Below are 18084 nucleotides of genomic sequence, written 5' to 3' on the forward strand. Positions count from 1 at the left end.
TTGATATGAGAGTAATTATATAGCGAACCTCGGTTAACTATTTATGAACCAACATGGTGTACAACTTTAGGTACGGTTACATAAACCTAAATGAGGGTACATTTCATTTATGTGTAACAAGCTAAGTTCGATCTAACAGTTGAAAGATATTAGCTTGGTTGAATCAAGGTTTTCATATAACGATGATTATTGAAAGCTTTGTTACTAAGGTAACTTGGATTGCAAACCCTGATTTGAAAACTATATAAAGAAGAACTCTAGCAACTGGGAAACCTAATCCCCGCACCTCCTATTTGTTACTAGTTGCATAACTAGAGTCGATTCTCCTTTAACCTTAGGTTTCTTCTCGAGACCTTGTAGGTTAACGACTTGAAGAATTCATTGGGATTGTGAAGCGAGACCCAACTATTCTCTTTGTAGTTGCGTGATCTGATCTTGATGTTTCTATCGTGATTGAGTGCAATTGTAAAATTGGCTTGAGATTTATATCTCCGAAAGGCAAGATAGAAAAGTAATCACAAACACCTTCGTCTTTTCTTTTGTGATTCCACGATAACTTGTTTCGCTAGTCGATTAAGTTTATTGTGAGGTGATTGATAATACTAGGCTGTTCTTCGGGAATATAAGTCCGGTTTATCAATTGTTCAACTTGATTTATCAAAAGACGGAACAAAAACTCTTGGGTATTTCTGTGGGAGACAGATTTATTCAATCCTATAGACTTTTCTGTGTGAGACAGATTTGTTTATCAAGTCTTCGACTTTGGGTCGTAGCAACTCTTAGTTGTGGATGAGATCAGCTAAGGGAATCAAGTGCGAAGTATCCTGCTTGCATCAGAGACGTAAGGAGCGCAACTGTACCTTGAATCAGTGTGATATTGATTAGGGTTCAACTACAGTCCATTCCGAAGTTAATTGATAGTAAGCTAGTGTATGTAGCGGCTTAATACAATGTGGTGTTCAATCTGGACTAGGTCCCGGGGTTTTTCTGCATTTGCGGTTTCCTCGTTAACAAAATTCTGGTGTCTGTGTTATTTCTTTTCCGCATTATATTTTGTTATATAATTGAAATATCACAAGTTGTGCGTTAAAATCAATTAATTAAAATATCCAACCTTTGGTTGTTGATTTACATTGATTGACACTTGAAAATTGGTCTTTGGTACCGTTCAATTAATTCCTCTTATATTCAATCGGGTTCGCAGATTTCTATTTGTTCATTGCGGATTGAATTAAGAGTTAGAGATATTAAACTCTTTGATATACTTTATTCTAGCTTGAGTCTGACTGTCTAGGTGATTCTCTAGAAAGTGTATTGGAGTAAGTCCTCTCAGATTGCCAAACGAATTGTTGGGTGTGGTTGTTAGACCCCCGCATTTTCAATTAGTATTAGAGAAGGAAAACACATTAAAGACTTATAAGTATGTGTTTGTAGCAATCTGATTTTTGTGGGCATGTGTATCTCTTAAACTAGCTCATACAGAGATGTCTTCCAAATCTTCTGATTACACCACAAATCTTGGGTTTGCCTCAAAGGATAACTCCTTAGCAGATTCTTTCGAATCCAGAGGGAAAACACAAGACTTGTGATAACATGTCAGAATCAGAAATGGAACTCACCGGAACGTTAAAAAAAATCTGCAGAAATCATTTATTGTCAAGCGGCCAAAATCAAGTCTCTTGAAGAAGAGAATGATCAGCTTATTGATGAATTTGAGAAATTTCTTGAAAGGGAATGTGAACTCTACAACTACGTTGAATCTCTCTCTAACAGTATTGAAAACTGGCTCAAGAAACTACTCTACAGTACAGAAATATTAGTATGCTTGAATACTGTCAGAGAAAACTCAGCTAGAGAAGAAAGTTTAGTCAAGACTCATTCATCAGAAATTAACAGTTTTCGTGTTAAAAAAGAGAAACTTGTTGCATCTCTTCAATATGCCCGAGAACAGTGTAACACCTTAAAAAGGGAAAACTCTGTGTTGATGAAAAAGTCATCTCTTGCACCTTATTCTGTTTCTCACAAGAGGCTTTACCTAGTGTGAAGAATAGTTCTTCTAAAGAATTATCCATTGTGAATCACTTGCAAAATTTTCATGTGGCATAAGAAGTTATGGATCAAGGCAAGCAAATCTCTAATCCATGATGTTGTTGCTTCTATGGGAAAAAGAATCACTATGCTCTTCATTGCTTTGATAGAAATAAACAAATCTCACATCTTCGTCAGTTGCTTCTCTCTACTGTAAATGGAGTAAGTTGTACGACATTCTCTTCAATGAATTTCTTCCCTACAGAAAACCAGAATTCTCATAAGAATGATCGCTCTTCTAAAATCCTCACATGATGCATGGTATAAACTCTTGTACCATTAATGAGCAGAGTTCCTGCACCTATAAGAATGTGTCTGGTAAGTCTAAGTCAAGGAGACGAAAATCCTTTTTCTCCTCTCCTCTGGAACCTGTTTCTAGAGGACCTAGACTTAGCCCTCAGAAAAATCCTTTTGATGGATATTTAAAAAGGTTTATGACAAATTCTTTTGTAATAAGTCATAATCGGTGGAAAGAAGGAAATACACAGTTTAAACACTCAAAGAACCTGTACAACCCTTCTCCCACAATTCGCAGTAAGCTTATCTCTTACTCATTTACCTGATTCTAGGTCATCTCATCCTTGAATCTATCTTGAGAGGTACAAGGATGATGATTGTGGAAGTCTCAAGATTAGTTGTATGTTCTTTATGCGTTTTCATTAACTTTCTGAGTTTTCTATTCTACTATCGATCTCTGGCTCTAATTTGAGATTTTATCTTTAAACTATTAAGCCATTTTTATTGGATTTTCTTCGAATACATTTTACCTTGCAACCGGTCCAAACACGTCCATATCTCTCCATATGTTTCACGAGTTCATAGGGTTTCCTTATCATGAAGTCTCTTCTTGCTTACTTATATATTGTTTTGTTCCATCCCTTCAAAAATTATATGGAGAACTCAACTAAATCTCAAGAGATTGCGTGTATTGACATGGAGGAGGACACTCAAGGACGTGACTCGGTTCAAGAGCTGGTTCTAAAGAAGATGCTTGCAAGGAAAGGGCATAACTCCTGGATTGATGAATCTGTCAAGGATCTAACTCGTTTTCAGGACGACTCAAAGGTCGAATTTGCAAATCTTCAACTGCAAATAAACCAACTCTTAGATGGTCAGGCCAGAATCCTTGCTAATCAGAATATTTTGATACGGAATCAGAAGAAACTCATCATGGACTGTGTCAAAGCTAGACAACTTGCTCGGGTTGTTGAACGTAAAGTTTGTGTGCTTACTCACAAACATGGAGTTTCTACGGTCAGAAGAGTGAAGGAAATAAGTGACACCTTCTATGATGGATTTATTGAAAGGTATGAGGTTCTCAAGGAACTTTGATTGTCTAGTAAATCTTCTTTTTTATGCTTTTAGAAGAATAACTAGGGTTTGAAATAGCCATTATTGTGAGTACACATAGCTATGTCCAACGATTTTCATCTTTTATGTTTTTAGATTTATTTATTTAAATTTTAAGTTATTTGGAAGATGGTTTTTTTTGCAATTTTAATCTTTATGATTTTATATATTGCAAATTGTTATGGGATATGTTGTTTACGTCTGTGAACCTGTGACTATCCCATACTTGTTCAAAAGTTATCTTTATTATGTCGGTACGAAAGTATTGATAGAAGATAGAATGAACTTTTGACAATACAAAAGTTAAAGCCTTTTATGTCATTGTTTTGATGGAAGAAAGGATAAAACTTTTGTTTGCAAGGATTAAGTGCATTATATGTCATTGTGCAAATAGTGATGGAAAGTAAAATGAATCCTTGTCTATTCCACAGTATTGGTCGATCTCCGATCCACATTTCTTGTGCATATACTGTGTTGCTCCATAAGTTTTCTTATGTTTGAGCATGACCAATTGAATTGATCATTCTCTTGTGGTCAGTTTAGTTGTTGCTCCGTAAGTTCTCTTATGACGAGCATGACCAATTGAATTGATCATTTTTGTGGTTAATTTAGTTGTGTAATTCCAATTGAATTAATCATGGGTTTTCTTGTAGTTAATTTAATTGTACATTTCGATTGTATTAATCATGAATTCTTTCGTGGATAATTCAATTGAATACTTTTGATTCAAATTCATGTTTTCATGTGATTTGGTTATGTCCAAAGAAATCCTTATTTTCTCGTGAAAGTAAGATCGCCTTTGTTGTTCTTTCGGGAATGACATTTTATGGGAGAGAATTCTTTTTGAACTTGTGCTTAATTGCCAAATATTTGTGGGGAGTGCGGCTGTGGAATATTATAGGGGTTATCTTGTATCTTTATAAACTCCTTGATGAATACATTTAGCTTCGGCTTTATGATGACATCTAAATAAGTTGATATGGTATTCTCTTTTGGTCATGAAGTATCTCTATGAAAATTTCATGAGGATCCCGCTAGTTTTCTTACCTTTGCCAATTTATATTGACAAAAAGGGAAAGAATTAATGTGTAGTGTGATACTACAAATACATATGGTTTACAGATCATTATGTAAGGGGGAGTGGTTTTCATGCGGAGATGAAGTATTGACTAAGGGGGAGTGATACATGTCACCATAGTATTGTTGTCAAAGTTGTGATACAATTGAACTTTGATGTTGTGTAATAATACTATGACACTGTATAACAATGATTGAGAGCACTTTTTTTCTAATTGTTATCGTTACGGATCTTCAACAACTATGATACTGAACTTACAACCTTTAGGATCATGGAGTATTTAGAAGTGACGAAGATTTCGAGTCGCGTTGAAGATGCCAAGGAGATCAAGCATTTGGATGAGAAGCTACAATTTTTATTTATTTTGTAATCCATATGTATTGATAGTTTTGTCACTAAAATTGGCAAAGGGGGAGATTGTTAGAGCACAGCTCGGTCGAACTCGCATCCGTTTCTATCTCAAGCATGTTTGTCAATGTTAGTGATCAAAACTATAAGTCTTGATTTCTAGCCTATTTATAGATGTCTCAGACTAGGACATAGTTTGTGTAGTTGAGCTTAAACTTCACGATGCTTATCACTTGAAGACGAAGAACTACTAAGGAGAGCTTGTGGAACTTCATCGACAAAAGATATGTGGAGACTTAAACTCATCTATCACTTGGAAAGTCTATTTCTACTCTATCTCATATATTGAGACATAAGTCGTGTTACGATATAGTTTTCTCTATACACATTTGAGATTTCGGGATGAGTATATCTCGCTTACATATTTCTCAAAATATGTTTTGGGAATCTTTCTCTTCGACCAAATTCATCTTATATCATGAGAAAATTGCCGAGTAACATCTTACATGGTTTGTGTGATACAATCATTTGGTGTAAGACTTGGAATGTTTCGATAATGATTATTTCAATATCTTGAAAATTGCTTTGATGCTAATAGTATGTGACAACGGCTATTATCATTATAGAAGAATGTTTCAATGATTGAAATGAAGAGTTGAGATTATGTAACCATCTTTGGATATAAGCATATATAGTGTGTTCGCACATTAGTGTATAAACCCATAAACCGGGAACCAAGAGTATGCATATGTGTGTATACGAAATTGGCGAATGAGTAAGGTTAAGTATGCGTACCCGTACGCATACTGGCGGAAGTTTTCTAACCGAAAAATTCTGCTGAGTTTGGGAATTAACAAGCTCTTAACTAGTCACCTTAGTATGCGTACCCGTATGCATACTGGCGGAAGTTTTCGAACCGCTGAGATTTGAAAACTAAAACAAACTCAAATCTGGTTGCTTAAGTACGCATACACGTACGCATACTTAAGATGGTTACTTTATCAAATCGGTCAGTTCATGAACTAAAATATTTATCAATAAGGAATGCAATCTTTGCAAACCGTGGCTATAATGTTCATGTATTGATTCTAGTGAATCCAACCGATTTTTCTTCAATTGTGTTCTTGTATAAATCCATGAGAATATAACAATTGAACAACTCTTTAACTAGTTTCATTTGGGTCATTTGAACTAGTTATGGTTAAGATGAATAAGGTTGATATGAGAGTAATTATATGGCTAACCTCAGTTAACTATTTGTGAACCAACATGGTGTACACGTTTAGGTACGGTTACATAAACCTAAATGAGGGTACATTTCATTTATGTGTAACAAGCTAAGTTCGATCTAACGGTTGAAAGATATTAGCTTGGTTGAATCAGGGTTTTCATCTAATGGTGATTATTGAAAGCTTTGTTACCAAGGTAACTTGTATTGCAAACCTGATTTGAAAACTATATAAAGGAGAACTCTAAAAACTGGGAAACCTAATCCCCACACCTCCTATGTGTTACTAATTGCATAACTAGAGTCGATTCTCCTTTAACCTTAGGTTTCTTCTCGAGACCCTATAGGTTAACGACTTGAAGACTTCATTGGGATTGTGAAGCCAGATCCAACTATTCTCTTTGTAGTTGCGTGATCTGATCTTACTGTTTCTATCTTGATTGAGTGCAATTGTAAAATTGACTTGAGATTTATATCTCTGATAGGAGAGATAGAAAAGTAATCACAAACACATTCGTCTCATCGTTTGTGATTCCACAATAACTTGTTTCGCTAGTCGATTAAGTTTATTATGAGGTGATTGATAATACTAGTCTGTTCTCCGGGAATATAAGTCCGATTTATCAATTGGTTCCTGTTCACCTTGATTTATCAAAAGACGGAACAAAAACTCTTGGGTATTTTTATGGGAGACAAATTTATTCAATACTATAGACTTTTCTGTGTGAGACAGATTTGTTTATCAAGTCTTCGACTTTGGGTTGTAGAAACTCTTAGTTGTGGGTGAGACCAGCTAAGGGAATCAAGTGTGTAGTATCCTGCTGGGATCAGAGACGTAAGGAGCGCAACTGTATCTTGAATCAGTGTGAGATTGATTAGGGTTCAACTACTATCCAGTCCGAAGTTAATTGGTAGTAGGATAGTGTCTGTAGCGGCTTAATACAATGTGGTGTTCAATCTGGACTAGGTCCCGGGGTTTTTCTGCATTTGCGGTTTCCTCGTTAACAAAATTCTGGTGTCTGTGTTATTTCTTTTTTGCATTACATTTTGTTATATAGTTGAAATATCACAGGTTGTGTGTTAAGATCAATCAATTAGAATATCCAACCTTTGGTTATTGATTTACATTGATTGACACTTGAACATTGGTCTTTGGTACCGTTCAAGTAATTGCTCTTATATTCAATCGGGCTCGCAGATTTCTATTTGCTGACTGCGGATTGAATTAAAAGTTAGAGATATTAAACTCTTTGATATACTTTATTCTAGATTGAGTCTGACTGTCTAGTTGATTCTCTATAAAGTGTATTGGAGTAAGTCTTCTCAGATTTCCAAACGAATTGTTGGGTGTGGTTGTTAGACCTCCGCATTTTCACTTATATTTGTGGTCTACTTGCGATAGATCAAAACTTTCACCACAGTTAATAAATTTTTCTTTCTATTAAAAAAAAAATTAAATTTGACAACAAGATTGAGATAGAAATACTTGTGAGTTCGACCGAGCAATGCTCTAACAATTACAAGCTACACAAGCCATAACGACACTAACAGGCACTAGTACACTTCCAGCAGACTCATTAACTGCTAAAATAAACATAATAACATAAAATTTTTATGAGGGAGATATCTGTACACCCTAGTTACACTATGCTCTTACAATTAGAGTTTTACTTTGTACTAGAGGTTGGCCATATTATTTCGATTAGATTTTAATATTTTTAAAAAAATCTTTTTCTCTTCCGCTCTCCTTCATAAAGAAAGTATTTTTTTTTTTGAATTAGATCTAAGCAAGGACTTCTAGTTTTTTTTTTTTAGTTTTATTTAAGTTCAGTGATCGTAGTTGTTTTCTTTAGATTTAAGTTTGTTTTTTTTTGATTTTTCGGTGTATTTTTGTTCTTAATTAGGTTTAGTTTTTACTTTTAGCAATTCTCTATTTCTTTTGGTATGGACTTCGAGCCTTTCTTATTTATGGGATTCTTTCTATTGGTTAACTTTAGTCTGTGATTCGCTTGTTTGAATTCAAGTACCGCAGAGATTGACAAAGATTTCTCCTTTTACTCTCTGCAAGATGATATGTAATTGGACAAATTATTCTTATTTCACATGAGCTACCAGAAAAACAACTCAACAATATCCAAAATGGTTAGATTTAAACCCTAGTACTATTCCTTCTCTCTACCTTCCAAAGAATTATTTGGCACAATTTTCGCGGTATCTCTATCTTTCTTTTCTCGAATTATTTGCTTATTGTATCTTTCTTTGTAATTAGTTTTTGAGTTTCTTGTTATTTGATGTACTTGTTAGATATTTTTAATAACATAGAAAATAAAACGTTTTTCGATTTTTGGTTTGTCACTACGACGAAGAGAACATCTCTTGTCGAATAGATATAATGGATGTGTGTTGGAGATGAAGAGGCATCTCCAATGAATGTGATGCTTCACATAAGACACAACTGTTCCCATTGGACACTATGGATGTCTATCGGAAATGAAGAGCCACCTCCAATATGTATGAGTCCACTATAAGTAGTGATGTTTGATTTTCATCCATAAATGAAGTACGTTAAAAAGAAGTCTTCTCTCTTCTAAGCCTCAATACCTTATTATTCTTGGTTGGATCAAGAGGTACAAACCTTGAATACAATGACGTTGTTATATGGCTTAACTGCATCCTGACGACAATATTTCATATATCCATTTGTAATCGAAATTTGATTAGGAGGGTCGAAATATTATCTAAACGAATTAAAAGGCCCTGAAGTCGGAAATACAGCGACATTTCTCTTTTAGAATAGTACAACATTTCTTTTAGTTTTAATGTTTCATCCTCTTAGTCAACCTAACTTTTCCAACAGTTTTTGTATTTGAAAGCCATCGTATAATCAATCTTTTGGTATAAATGAATTGGTTAATTCGATATATAAACATAAATAAATAATAAAAGAAATTAAAGGAAAAAAAGAAGAAGAATACAGCCTACACCCCTTTGCATTACCGTTACTTTTTGCTTCTGCTTGTATAGTGGTTCAATGTTCACAACCAACAACAGTACAAATCAAAACTCAAACGAAGCAAACAAATAAAAAATGCTTTAATGGGAAGACTTAGTTGTCATTGAATTTCAGGAAAGTTCAGAGTGATGTATATGCAACAATTGGGTACACCGATAGTAAGTCAATACTCTTCTCAAGTTCGATTCAACTCTTAAAGCATGTTTGAAGCTTGAGAATAACTTGTAAAAGGATCTAAGCAGAAAAACCAAAAGCATATTTAATAAAAACAACAAAAAAAAACTTGTAAAAGGATCTTTTAACGGGCGACTCCAATTCTCATTAGGGCAAGATAAGCAATGACTCTGTAACCTACAAGCATTACAGTAAGCGCAATGATAGATATAGCTTCATTCCCAAGTCCAATTTTCTCTATAGCAGGGTAACTCCCAATTTTACATGTCACATTATTTGGGCCGCACTGATACAGATCGTCAGCCTTGTACTGGGAAGCTAATAAGAGCTTGTAAGTGAAATAAGTAGGAGAAATGTACTTACACCATGATATGAATTTTGGGACATTTTGCACGTAAAACCCACTGGCTAAAAAGAATGTCTCAACTATGACTGAACCAAATTTTAAAGCAGCCCTGATATTCATGACAACAGCACCGAGTGCTAGCCCAACGCCTTGAGAAACCAGTGCGCTATACAGAATAACAAACAATGTCTTGAAGAAATGCTCCGCTGTTGGTTTTAACCCTCCCATCCAGTACGTTATTATGACAAAAACTGTGGGAAGAACAAGTTCCATCGGAAGGTCAGCAACTGTTTTTGCAATGAAGTAGGAAGAAAGTCTGTACATGCTTGATGAGCGCTCCTTAGCAAGCATCATTCTCTCTTCAGGGAAAGTAGGCATTGAGTTGTAAAATGGTCGAACACTCCAGAACAGTGAATAAAAGAATAAGAACCCCATCTGCAATAGCCAAACAACAAAAAGAGAAAAAAATATGGGTTAAGGCGGAGCAGGCGTGCACAAGAAAAGAAAGAAAGAGATCTTTAGAATGTTACTGATAAAGGTTTATGCATACCTGATCTTGTAAATGGGTAGAACTTGATTGCCACCAGAGCAGTCCACATATACATGAAAAAACCAATATCTGACCGACATTTAGGCTGGAAAAAGATTCATGCTTCCTCTCTTTGAGATCTCTTTTGAGCAATACCAAAAACTGTTGTATCCAAGATGTGTTCCATTGACCGAACTGTTTTTCATCCATTTGTTCTTCAAATTGAGTTAATTGAAGGTTCCCCGTTTCCAGAAGTTCTTCTTTTATTCTGTCCAACAGATTGGTCTTATAAGCAGAGACAAGTTCTTGCTTAATCTCCATTATCCCTTTTTCACTGTCCGAACCACCTAGACAAACACCTGAGCATTTTATGTAGACAGTTTACTTCTCACTGAACTAACAGAATAGACCAATGAATTAAATGTTTTCCAATCAAGTTCTCAAGTGCTTACCTTCAGCAAGATCCAAAAGGAAATCTGCCGGATTAGTATTAGCATTAGATATGGAGTAGCCAATGTTGGAAAAATACTCCATGGACTTTTCTGTCTTCCCGAAGTATATCGGATTACCATCTGATAACAGTAAAATCTTATGAAACATGTAAAATATATTCATAGAAGGTTGGTGAATCGACATTAAAACAGTTCTTCCTCCCCTCGCTAGCTCCAACAAAATAGAAACGACTTGCTGAGCTGACCTCGAATCAAGACCAGAAGTGGGTTCATCGAGAAACAATAGGCTCGGGTTGATCAGCATTTCTTGTCCTATACTAACCCTCTTCCTTTCTCCACCTGAAACACCTCTAATAAATGCTCCACCGATGATGTTGTTCTTACACTTGGTTAATCCAAGTTGAAATATCACTTCCTTGGCCTGCCTAATCTTCTCTTCTAGAGTGAAAGATTGTGGCAATCGCAAAAGAGCAGTAAATATGAGTGTTTCGGTCACTGTAAGGTGCGGATGGAATTTATCATCTTGAGTAACGAAACCGGTTCTCCGGTTCATAGCATTGGAGAAAGGCCTCCCATTATATGTGATGCTTCCGCTTAGGTCTCCACCAAGTCGGCGTCCCAAAGCATTTAGAAGGGTTGTTTTGCCACTACCAGAGGGGCCTAACATTGCTAGCATCTCCCCTGGTGCTACTTCACCTGTTACTCCCTTCAATATAATTTTCTCTTCAAGTTTCGATTTGTTTATCCATGTGCGATTGCAGAATCCTTGGTTCTTGGTTTTAATCTTGTACACAACGTTGTCAAACTGTGTATATGGGTAACAAAAACTACTTTATCATTCACATAAAATTGATTTCAACTAACTAAATTGTAATATTCATTGCACATTTTAAGAAAGAAAAAAAAAACAAATACTCATAGTAAATACCTTCAATGTAACAGGAAAAGTTTGTTTCTTGTCAAAGGACGTTACTTCTTGCTCATCAAACTCTGTTTGATCCTTCAACTGTTTTATCTCCATTTTTGTATGCCCGATATTCTAACACACACCAAAAGAAGAAATAGAAGAAGAAGATGAAATGATTTGTCACTGCTATAATAAGTCTATCTATAGTCTTTAATCTACTTGCTAAAAATAATAAACATGAAAATATTTTGAAATATAATTGTTTATTAACAACCAGTGGATGACACACATTTAATGTACATTCAACCTTTAGAGATGAGAAAATGAAACAGAGAATCTTTCGTTATTTGGGACGATTTTATATTTTTATAACTGTGCTCATGGCATTAACTATAGAAATCCATGATCTTAATGACGATGCCAGAATTTTTTTCCTCTTTCAAGTTACGACAGTTAAAGATTTTTTGTCTTTATTCACGCAACTCAGTTGCTCTACAGTCTACACCTACCTTTGTACAGACTATTTCAGTTCTTGAAGGATAAACGGAAAGAGGTGTTTCTCTATTACCCTAATCAGCAAATCCTAGTATAATTTATATCCCTACTTTCCTGATAATCAAAAATCATGATAAAGGGCAAAGACCTGCAAACTTACGGATGGCTATGGAAAAGTGACTTGACATTTATCAAGGTGCAGAGTAATACAACCCACTCCAACCACACGAAAACTATATTTACCTAAAGATGGAAAACTTAAGGACACAAACACTGAGATTTATACGACTCACTTTGACTCTCGTTTGGGCAACAACAACGATGAGCCTGTAATCCCATGTCACCTAGCAACTTAAGTTATCTAGGCTTCCATATACCACTCTAGCATTGTGAACTAGAAAGGGTTACTAGGAAAAATGATAAGCTTAAGAAAATTTATTAACAGTAATGTGAATTCAAGGCATGTTTGATGTAATACCCATTGGCTAGAGAGAATGTCCGTAGTAAAGATACTGCATATTTTATTGCTGACTGAAGAATGGAGATGCAATAAATCAAGTCACCAACAGAATGCCCCACGTATGAGGAGAGGTGGAATGAGACCCGCCCACTGATATATGTAGCTAGCCAGTTCTGCACCTTGAAAACTATAAATGCATGCAAACAAATTAATATTGGCTTAAAATAAGGGAAATCATGAAGTGGTGCTAGAAATCAAGGAATATAGATGTGGCTAGTAAGTAGGCGATACTAGATTCCAACAAATGCAAGAACAACCTGCCCCGAATGGTTAAGGTTGAGGATTCATGCTTCCTTTCTTTAGGATCCCTTCTGAGCAACACTAAAAGCTGTTAGTCCCAGTTTGTGGCCATTGGCTGAACTGGTAACCCTTCTGACCATTTTTCATCGTCGACCGATCTTCGTTCTGCAGTAAAAGCATCCAAATGAACGCATAGACACCTATTTTCGCAAAAAGACCCAACAGGAAAAAATATTAAGCTGAAGTAAATTTATTTTGCAGTTCGAGAGAAGCTGCACTTCTGGTACAAGTTCGACTTTAATTTGTTTGTGAAATGTATAGTTACCGTCTGGCCACGAGGCAAAAAAAAGGAAGAAGAAGGAAATCTGCAGGATCCGTGGTGCATAATCTCTACTGGTATAAGTAATCCAAGATTTTTAAACCGCTTCTAAATATGGAAGACAAAGGTGTGAAAGTGTCAATGAATCTACAACACCGCCACTCTGTATGCAACACCCATAGTCCCATAACAGTCACAACTTACTGCGTAATTAACACAAACAAGTGGCGCGCATCACCAATTCAATAACAAATATCGAATGTGTATTCAACTCCAGTGAGCCTAAAAAATGGGTAAAAATACGTTTGGTCTTTTTGCAAACGTAAAAACCTCTCGGTCAGCTAAATTGCCTCTTTTTATCGATATATAACGCCTAGGGATCAGGAAGGCTACGATGGGTACCGTCTCGATACTCATTTTATGTATAATTTCAAGGCCCGTGGGTGATGAATGAACCTCCCTAACTCTCTTCTCCTCTCCCAAATTATACCCTCTCTGTGCAAGAGTTGCAAGAAAAAGTTTCCAATTAAGATTTAAGACCAGTTGAATTTGAGAAAAATACATTACTAACTTTTAGCTTGAACTGCTATACATATAAGTCTCTCATTCAGAAAACTAAAACATACAAAATTTAAAACTACAATTTCTTCATCTTTCAAATATAGATTATAAAAATAAACAAAAACACGAGGCTAAGCTATAGTCATTTAATCAGGGGGACTATGTAATACGTATATATCCTCAAGGCGATGATAGCTAATAAGTGCATGAGCTTAAACAAAGCTAAGTTGTCTTTTACTTTGTCACACCAACCCTCATCAGAGCCAGATATGCGATGAGTCTATAAAGAACCAGCATGACAAGCATTGCTATGACAGAGCTCAATTGACCGTCAAGACCAACCATCTGAATCATTGGGAAGGTACCCACTCTGCAACTCACATTCGGTGGTCCACACGGAAAAGTATCATTCTCTGCGTATTGAGACCCCAACAAGAGCTTGAATTGGTAATGGCTAAGTGATACATACTTGATCCAAGCAATGAACTTGGGTACATGTTGTACATAATATCCACCTGCTAGAAGAAACGTCAACATAAGAACTCCTCCAAGTGTTGTTGCAGATTTTAGGTCCATTACAAGTGCACCAATAGCCAAACCAAGGCCTTGGGAAACCAAGACACTGTAAAGAAGAACAAACAGTGTATGGAAGAAGTTTATTGGTGTATGCTTTAGCCCTGCCATCCAGTAGGTTATTGTTACAAATACTGTGGGTAGAACAAGTTCCATCGGAAGGTCACCGACTATTCTCGAAAAGAAGTAAGATGAAAGCCGGTACATTCCTGATGACCGTTCCTTCATTAGCATCATACGCTCTTGAGGAAAGGTGAATATAGCTTGAAAGAGAGGGAAGAAACCCCAAAATCCTGAGTAGAAAAATAGTAGACCCACCTACGTACACAAACAGAGTTAACGTCACGAGATCCATTTTCTAAAAGAACAGTATCTAATTTCAATGTGGATTACATATTCAATTGATCCTATAAGGAAATTCCTACATGAGAATCAAAATTTGGGATTCCCTCACAATGACCTGTTGTCTCTTTTTCCTTCGTTTTACAACATATACATATACACTTTCTAGGCTTCGTATAAATCATTAATGAACCAAATGTTTTATAAAAATTGGAAAGAAGAATTAATGGCCAAATCTATATCCAAAATAGTAGTCTCAAGTTTATACGAATTGGGGAAGAAGAGTATATATATAAACGCATACTTGATCTTGGAGGTGGGCAATACTAGACTGCCACCATAGGGCTCCAGCAAGTAAAGCAACAACCAAGACTTGACCAATCTTTAAGGCAGAAAATGCTTCATGCTTCCGTTCCTTGATCCCCCTCCTGAGTAACACCGAAAACTGCTGAATCCAAGTTGTACTCCACCTCCCAAATTCTTTGCCGTCTCCACTACTATCGAGGAACTGAATCTCTGCTTCAACCTCTCCTTTCAATTTATCAGCAAGACTAGTCCTATATGCTGTGACCAGGTTTTCCTTTATAGATGCTTGGTCTTCTCCTTCCTCGTCCTTATAAACACCTATTCAGATTACCGTTGATATAAGTACTAAATATTCAGACTTGGTTACATGGTTACTGCAGAAACATGGAAACTTAACAGAACTGAGTAGAAAAACATACCGTTAGCAAGATCCAAAAGAAAATCAGAAGGATTCATAGCAACCATTGGAGCATAACCAATACTCGAAAAGTAATCCATAACTTCGGATCCCTTCCCAAAATACAGAGGATTACCGTCGGATAACAAAAGAACCTTGTGAAACATATAAAACAAACGACTTGATGGTTGATGTATTGTCATAACTATCGTTCGCCCACCTTTGGCTAGTTCCCACAGCGTCGATACGATCCTCTGCGCCGTTGTTGAGTCAAGACCAGAAGTCGGTTCGTCGAGAAACAATAGACTTGGATTAATCAACATCTCTTGCCCAACACTTACCCTTTTCCTTTCTCCACCTGAAACACCTCTGAGTAAAGACCCACCTATAATATTATTCTTGCACTTAGTTAAACCAAGCTGAGTTATCACTGCTTCAGCATGCATTACCTTCTGTTCTTTAGTCAAGGTATTGGGTAATCTCAATAGAGCAGTGAAGACTAGGGTCTCAGTGACAGTAAGATGTGGGTAGAGAACATCGTCTTGGGTCACAAATCCCGTATTTCGTTTCATGGGATTAGAAAAGGGTTTTCCATTATAGGTTATGCTCCCGCTAAGCTTCCCACCAAGTCTTCCACCTAATGCTGTTAGGAGTGTCGTTTTCCCGCTACCTGATGGACCCAACATAGCTAACATCTCACCAGGGTACACTGTACCTGTAACACCTTTCAAGATCATTCTTTCAGCAGATTTTGCTGATTTGATATTAAAAAATCCTTTCTTTTGTATCTTGATCTTGTAAACGACATCTTCAAACTGCAATTTTATAATGAAAATTTACATTAATGAATTGCTTGAAAAGACTAAGCAATATTTCGCCATTGAATTTATGGAGAACTAATGAAAAATGTATTTCACATACTTAGAAGAAATTACTGCTTATTATAGAATCATTTCAGTGATGAATTTGCATGCACAGTATAAAACAAAATCCCTACTAAAAAAAATTAAGATCGTCATTAACATCAAAATTAGAGTTTTAACTTGTTATGGTCTTGAATCATAAAATCAATAAAAAATGAACAACAACAACATAAAGAAGGAAAAGCCTAATAATAAAATAGTTGAGAACTTAATGAAATTAAAAACAAAATCTTATATTCAGCAATTACATCATCAAATACCCAGAGATAAAACCATTACTTTATCAACAGAAAAAGAAATTAAAACTAATTTTTTCCATTTACAGATAACTAACAGTTTACTTCTCGTTTGGTGCCATTAAAAAGACAAAAAAACATGCAGAAAACCAAAGAATTCAACAATGAGTTTGATTCTTTTGAAGACGCATTAGCACCTTTAAACTCTAAACCAAGAAAAAAAAATTGATTAAAAAAAAAAGCTAAAATTATATACCTTCAATGTGACCTGACGATTAGCTTTCTTGAAAATGGATTGAACTTCATCTTCGGCCACAGATTTATTCTGAGACTCTAAATCCGTCAAAGGTAACTCACTCTCCATTTGTCTCTCTCTCGTTTCCTAACTTAAAAGAAGACTAGCTTTCTTCTTCTTCTTATAGTGAAAAAACCACCAAGAAGAAGAAGATGGAAAATTTGATTACAACGTATGAATCAGAATATAGAAGGAATAAGAAGAAAAAGACGAAGATTATACGTCTGAAATTTTCATGCGAAGAAGATGAGCGGGTGATGTGGTGGTTTGTTTTAGAGAACACTAATTTCACGGCTCTTAAACAGGATTTATTGTTTTGAATTACGTAATACGTGCTGTATATATATACTTGTATATTTTATTTTCTTAGATTTTACTCATACAAAAATTCCTTCCAGAAGATCTTTCTTCTCCTGCTCCTGTTGGAACTCGTATTGCTTATTTATACTACTACACTATATTTTCTTTATTTTGTAATTGTTTGTGTACCCTAATCCGTTACACCCTCGCTCCTTCTATCTCTAAAACTCTACCCCACCTAATCTTGTGGGCACCACTGACCTTTCCAGAATGATTTTGCATGTTTTTGTGGCCCCCAAAACATTTTGAGCTCTTCTTTTATACTGAAAATAGTAGTATGTATTTTCATCACAAAATTTCATTATGCAAATGCTGCGGACGGATGTCCGATAGAAACTTTCTCAACAATTATACGGTTCCAACTTTTTTAAATAATATATTATATTTAATGACTTAATTAGTGTTATAAAATCTGCAGGCTTCAAAAAAGAAAAAAAGATCTGCAAAAGTGCTCACAAATGACAGACAAATGGTTCTTAGGCTGCTTCATTAAGGTAAATTGTTGTAGTATTTAGGTAAATAACAAGAAGAAAATCTTGAAAATATATATGACAACTTGAATATAGTGAAATTTGTTTGTAGTGTATATCAGTAACTTCAAATTTAATATCAAACATGGGTTTGGTTGAGCAGTGTAAATATCGATTTTGATAGACAATTGGGTTCATTCTTTGAATCCCTTTTCAGAGATCTTGTTTTTAATGCCATAATAATAATAAATCACACATGTCCAACCAAACCTTACATTTTGCTTAGAATTTCAACAAATGACTCAGAGAACTCTTCCTCGTTGAGATAAAAATTTTGGTCTTTTGTAACACCATATTCATTACTGTAGTTATTTTAGAATCTTTACTAGATTCTGGAAAATCTTTTAACGATCTCTGACCTCATTACAGAATACAGAGGGAGGTAAACAAGCCATTGTTTTAGTAGGACCCATATGAAATCTACAACCAGATGATCCACCCTGAGTCTTCTTCTCCAAGGGAGATGAAGATTTT

General features: G+C 35.5%; 2 protein-coding genes across 2 annotated transcripts; both read right to left on the reverse strand.

Moving 5' to 3' along the window:
• Positions 1–9236: 9236 nt before the first annotated feature.
• On the reverse strand, positions 9237–13160 carry LOC113306090 (ABC transporter G family member 9-like). The gene is made up of 7 exons (XM_026555072.1): positions 13094–13160; positions 12786–12968; positions 12487–12655; positions 11535–11645; positions 10607–11411; positions 10176–10513; positions 9237–10060 (listed from the first exon to the last, which is right to left on the reverse strand). The coding sequence occupies exons 4-7, from the start codon at positions 11625–11627 to the stop codon at positions 9404–9406; spliced, it is 1893 nt and encodes a 630-aa protein (XP_026410857.1). The 5' UTR covers positions 11628–11645; positions 12487–12655; positions 12786–12968; positions 13094–13160; the 3' UTR covers positions 9237–9403.
• Positions 13161–13630: 470 nt separating this feature from the next.
• Positions 13631–17056, reverse strand: LOC113306094 (ABC transporter G family member 9-like). Its single transcript, XM_026555077.1, has 4 exons — positions 16682–17056; positions 15289–16081; positions 14868–15187; positions 13631–14539 (listed from the first exon to the last, which is right to left on the reverse strand). Exons 1-4 carry the CDS (start codon positions 16787–16789, stop codon positions 13883–13885), a joined length of 1878 nt encoding a protein of 625 aa, XP_026410862.1. The 5' UTR covers positions 16790–17056; the 3' UTR covers positions 13631–13882.
• Between the last annotated feature and the right edge of the window lie 1028 nt (positions 17057–18084).

This window comes from Papaver somniferum, chromosome 1, assembly GCF_003573695.1.
Source record: "Papaver somniferum cultivar HN1 chromosome 1, ASM357369v1, whole genome shotgun sequence".
Classification (NCBI taxonomy): domain Eukaryota; kingdom Viridiplantae; phylum Streptophyta; class Magnoliopsida; order Ranunculales; family Papaveraceae; genus Papaver; species Papaver somniferum.

Coding starts and splice junctions, on each gene's coding strand:
- LOC113306090 (XM_026555072.1), bottom strand. CDS start 11,627: ATGGAGATAAAACAGTTGAAGGATCAAACAGAGTTTGATGAGCAAGAA. Junction 11,412..11,534: donor CTTTTCCTGTTACATTGAAG/GTATTTACTATG, acceptor CCATATACACAG/TTTGACAACGTTGTGTACAA. Junction 10,514..10,606: donor CCTTTTGGATCTTGCTGAAG/GTAAGCACTTGA, acceptor TAAAATGCTCAG/GTGTTTGTCTAGGTGGTTCG.
- LOC113306094 (XM_026555077.1), bottom strand. CDS start 16,789: ATGGAGAGTGAGTTACCTTTGACGGATTTAGAGTCTCAGAATAAATCT. Junction 16,082..16,681: donor ATCGTCAGGTCACATTGAAG/GTATATAATTTT, acceptor ATAAAATTGCAG/TTTGAAGATGTCGTTTACAA. Junction 15,188..15,288: donor TCTTTTGGATCTTGCTAACG/GTATGTTTTTCT, acceptor TAATCTGAATAG/GTGTTTATAAGGACGAGGAA.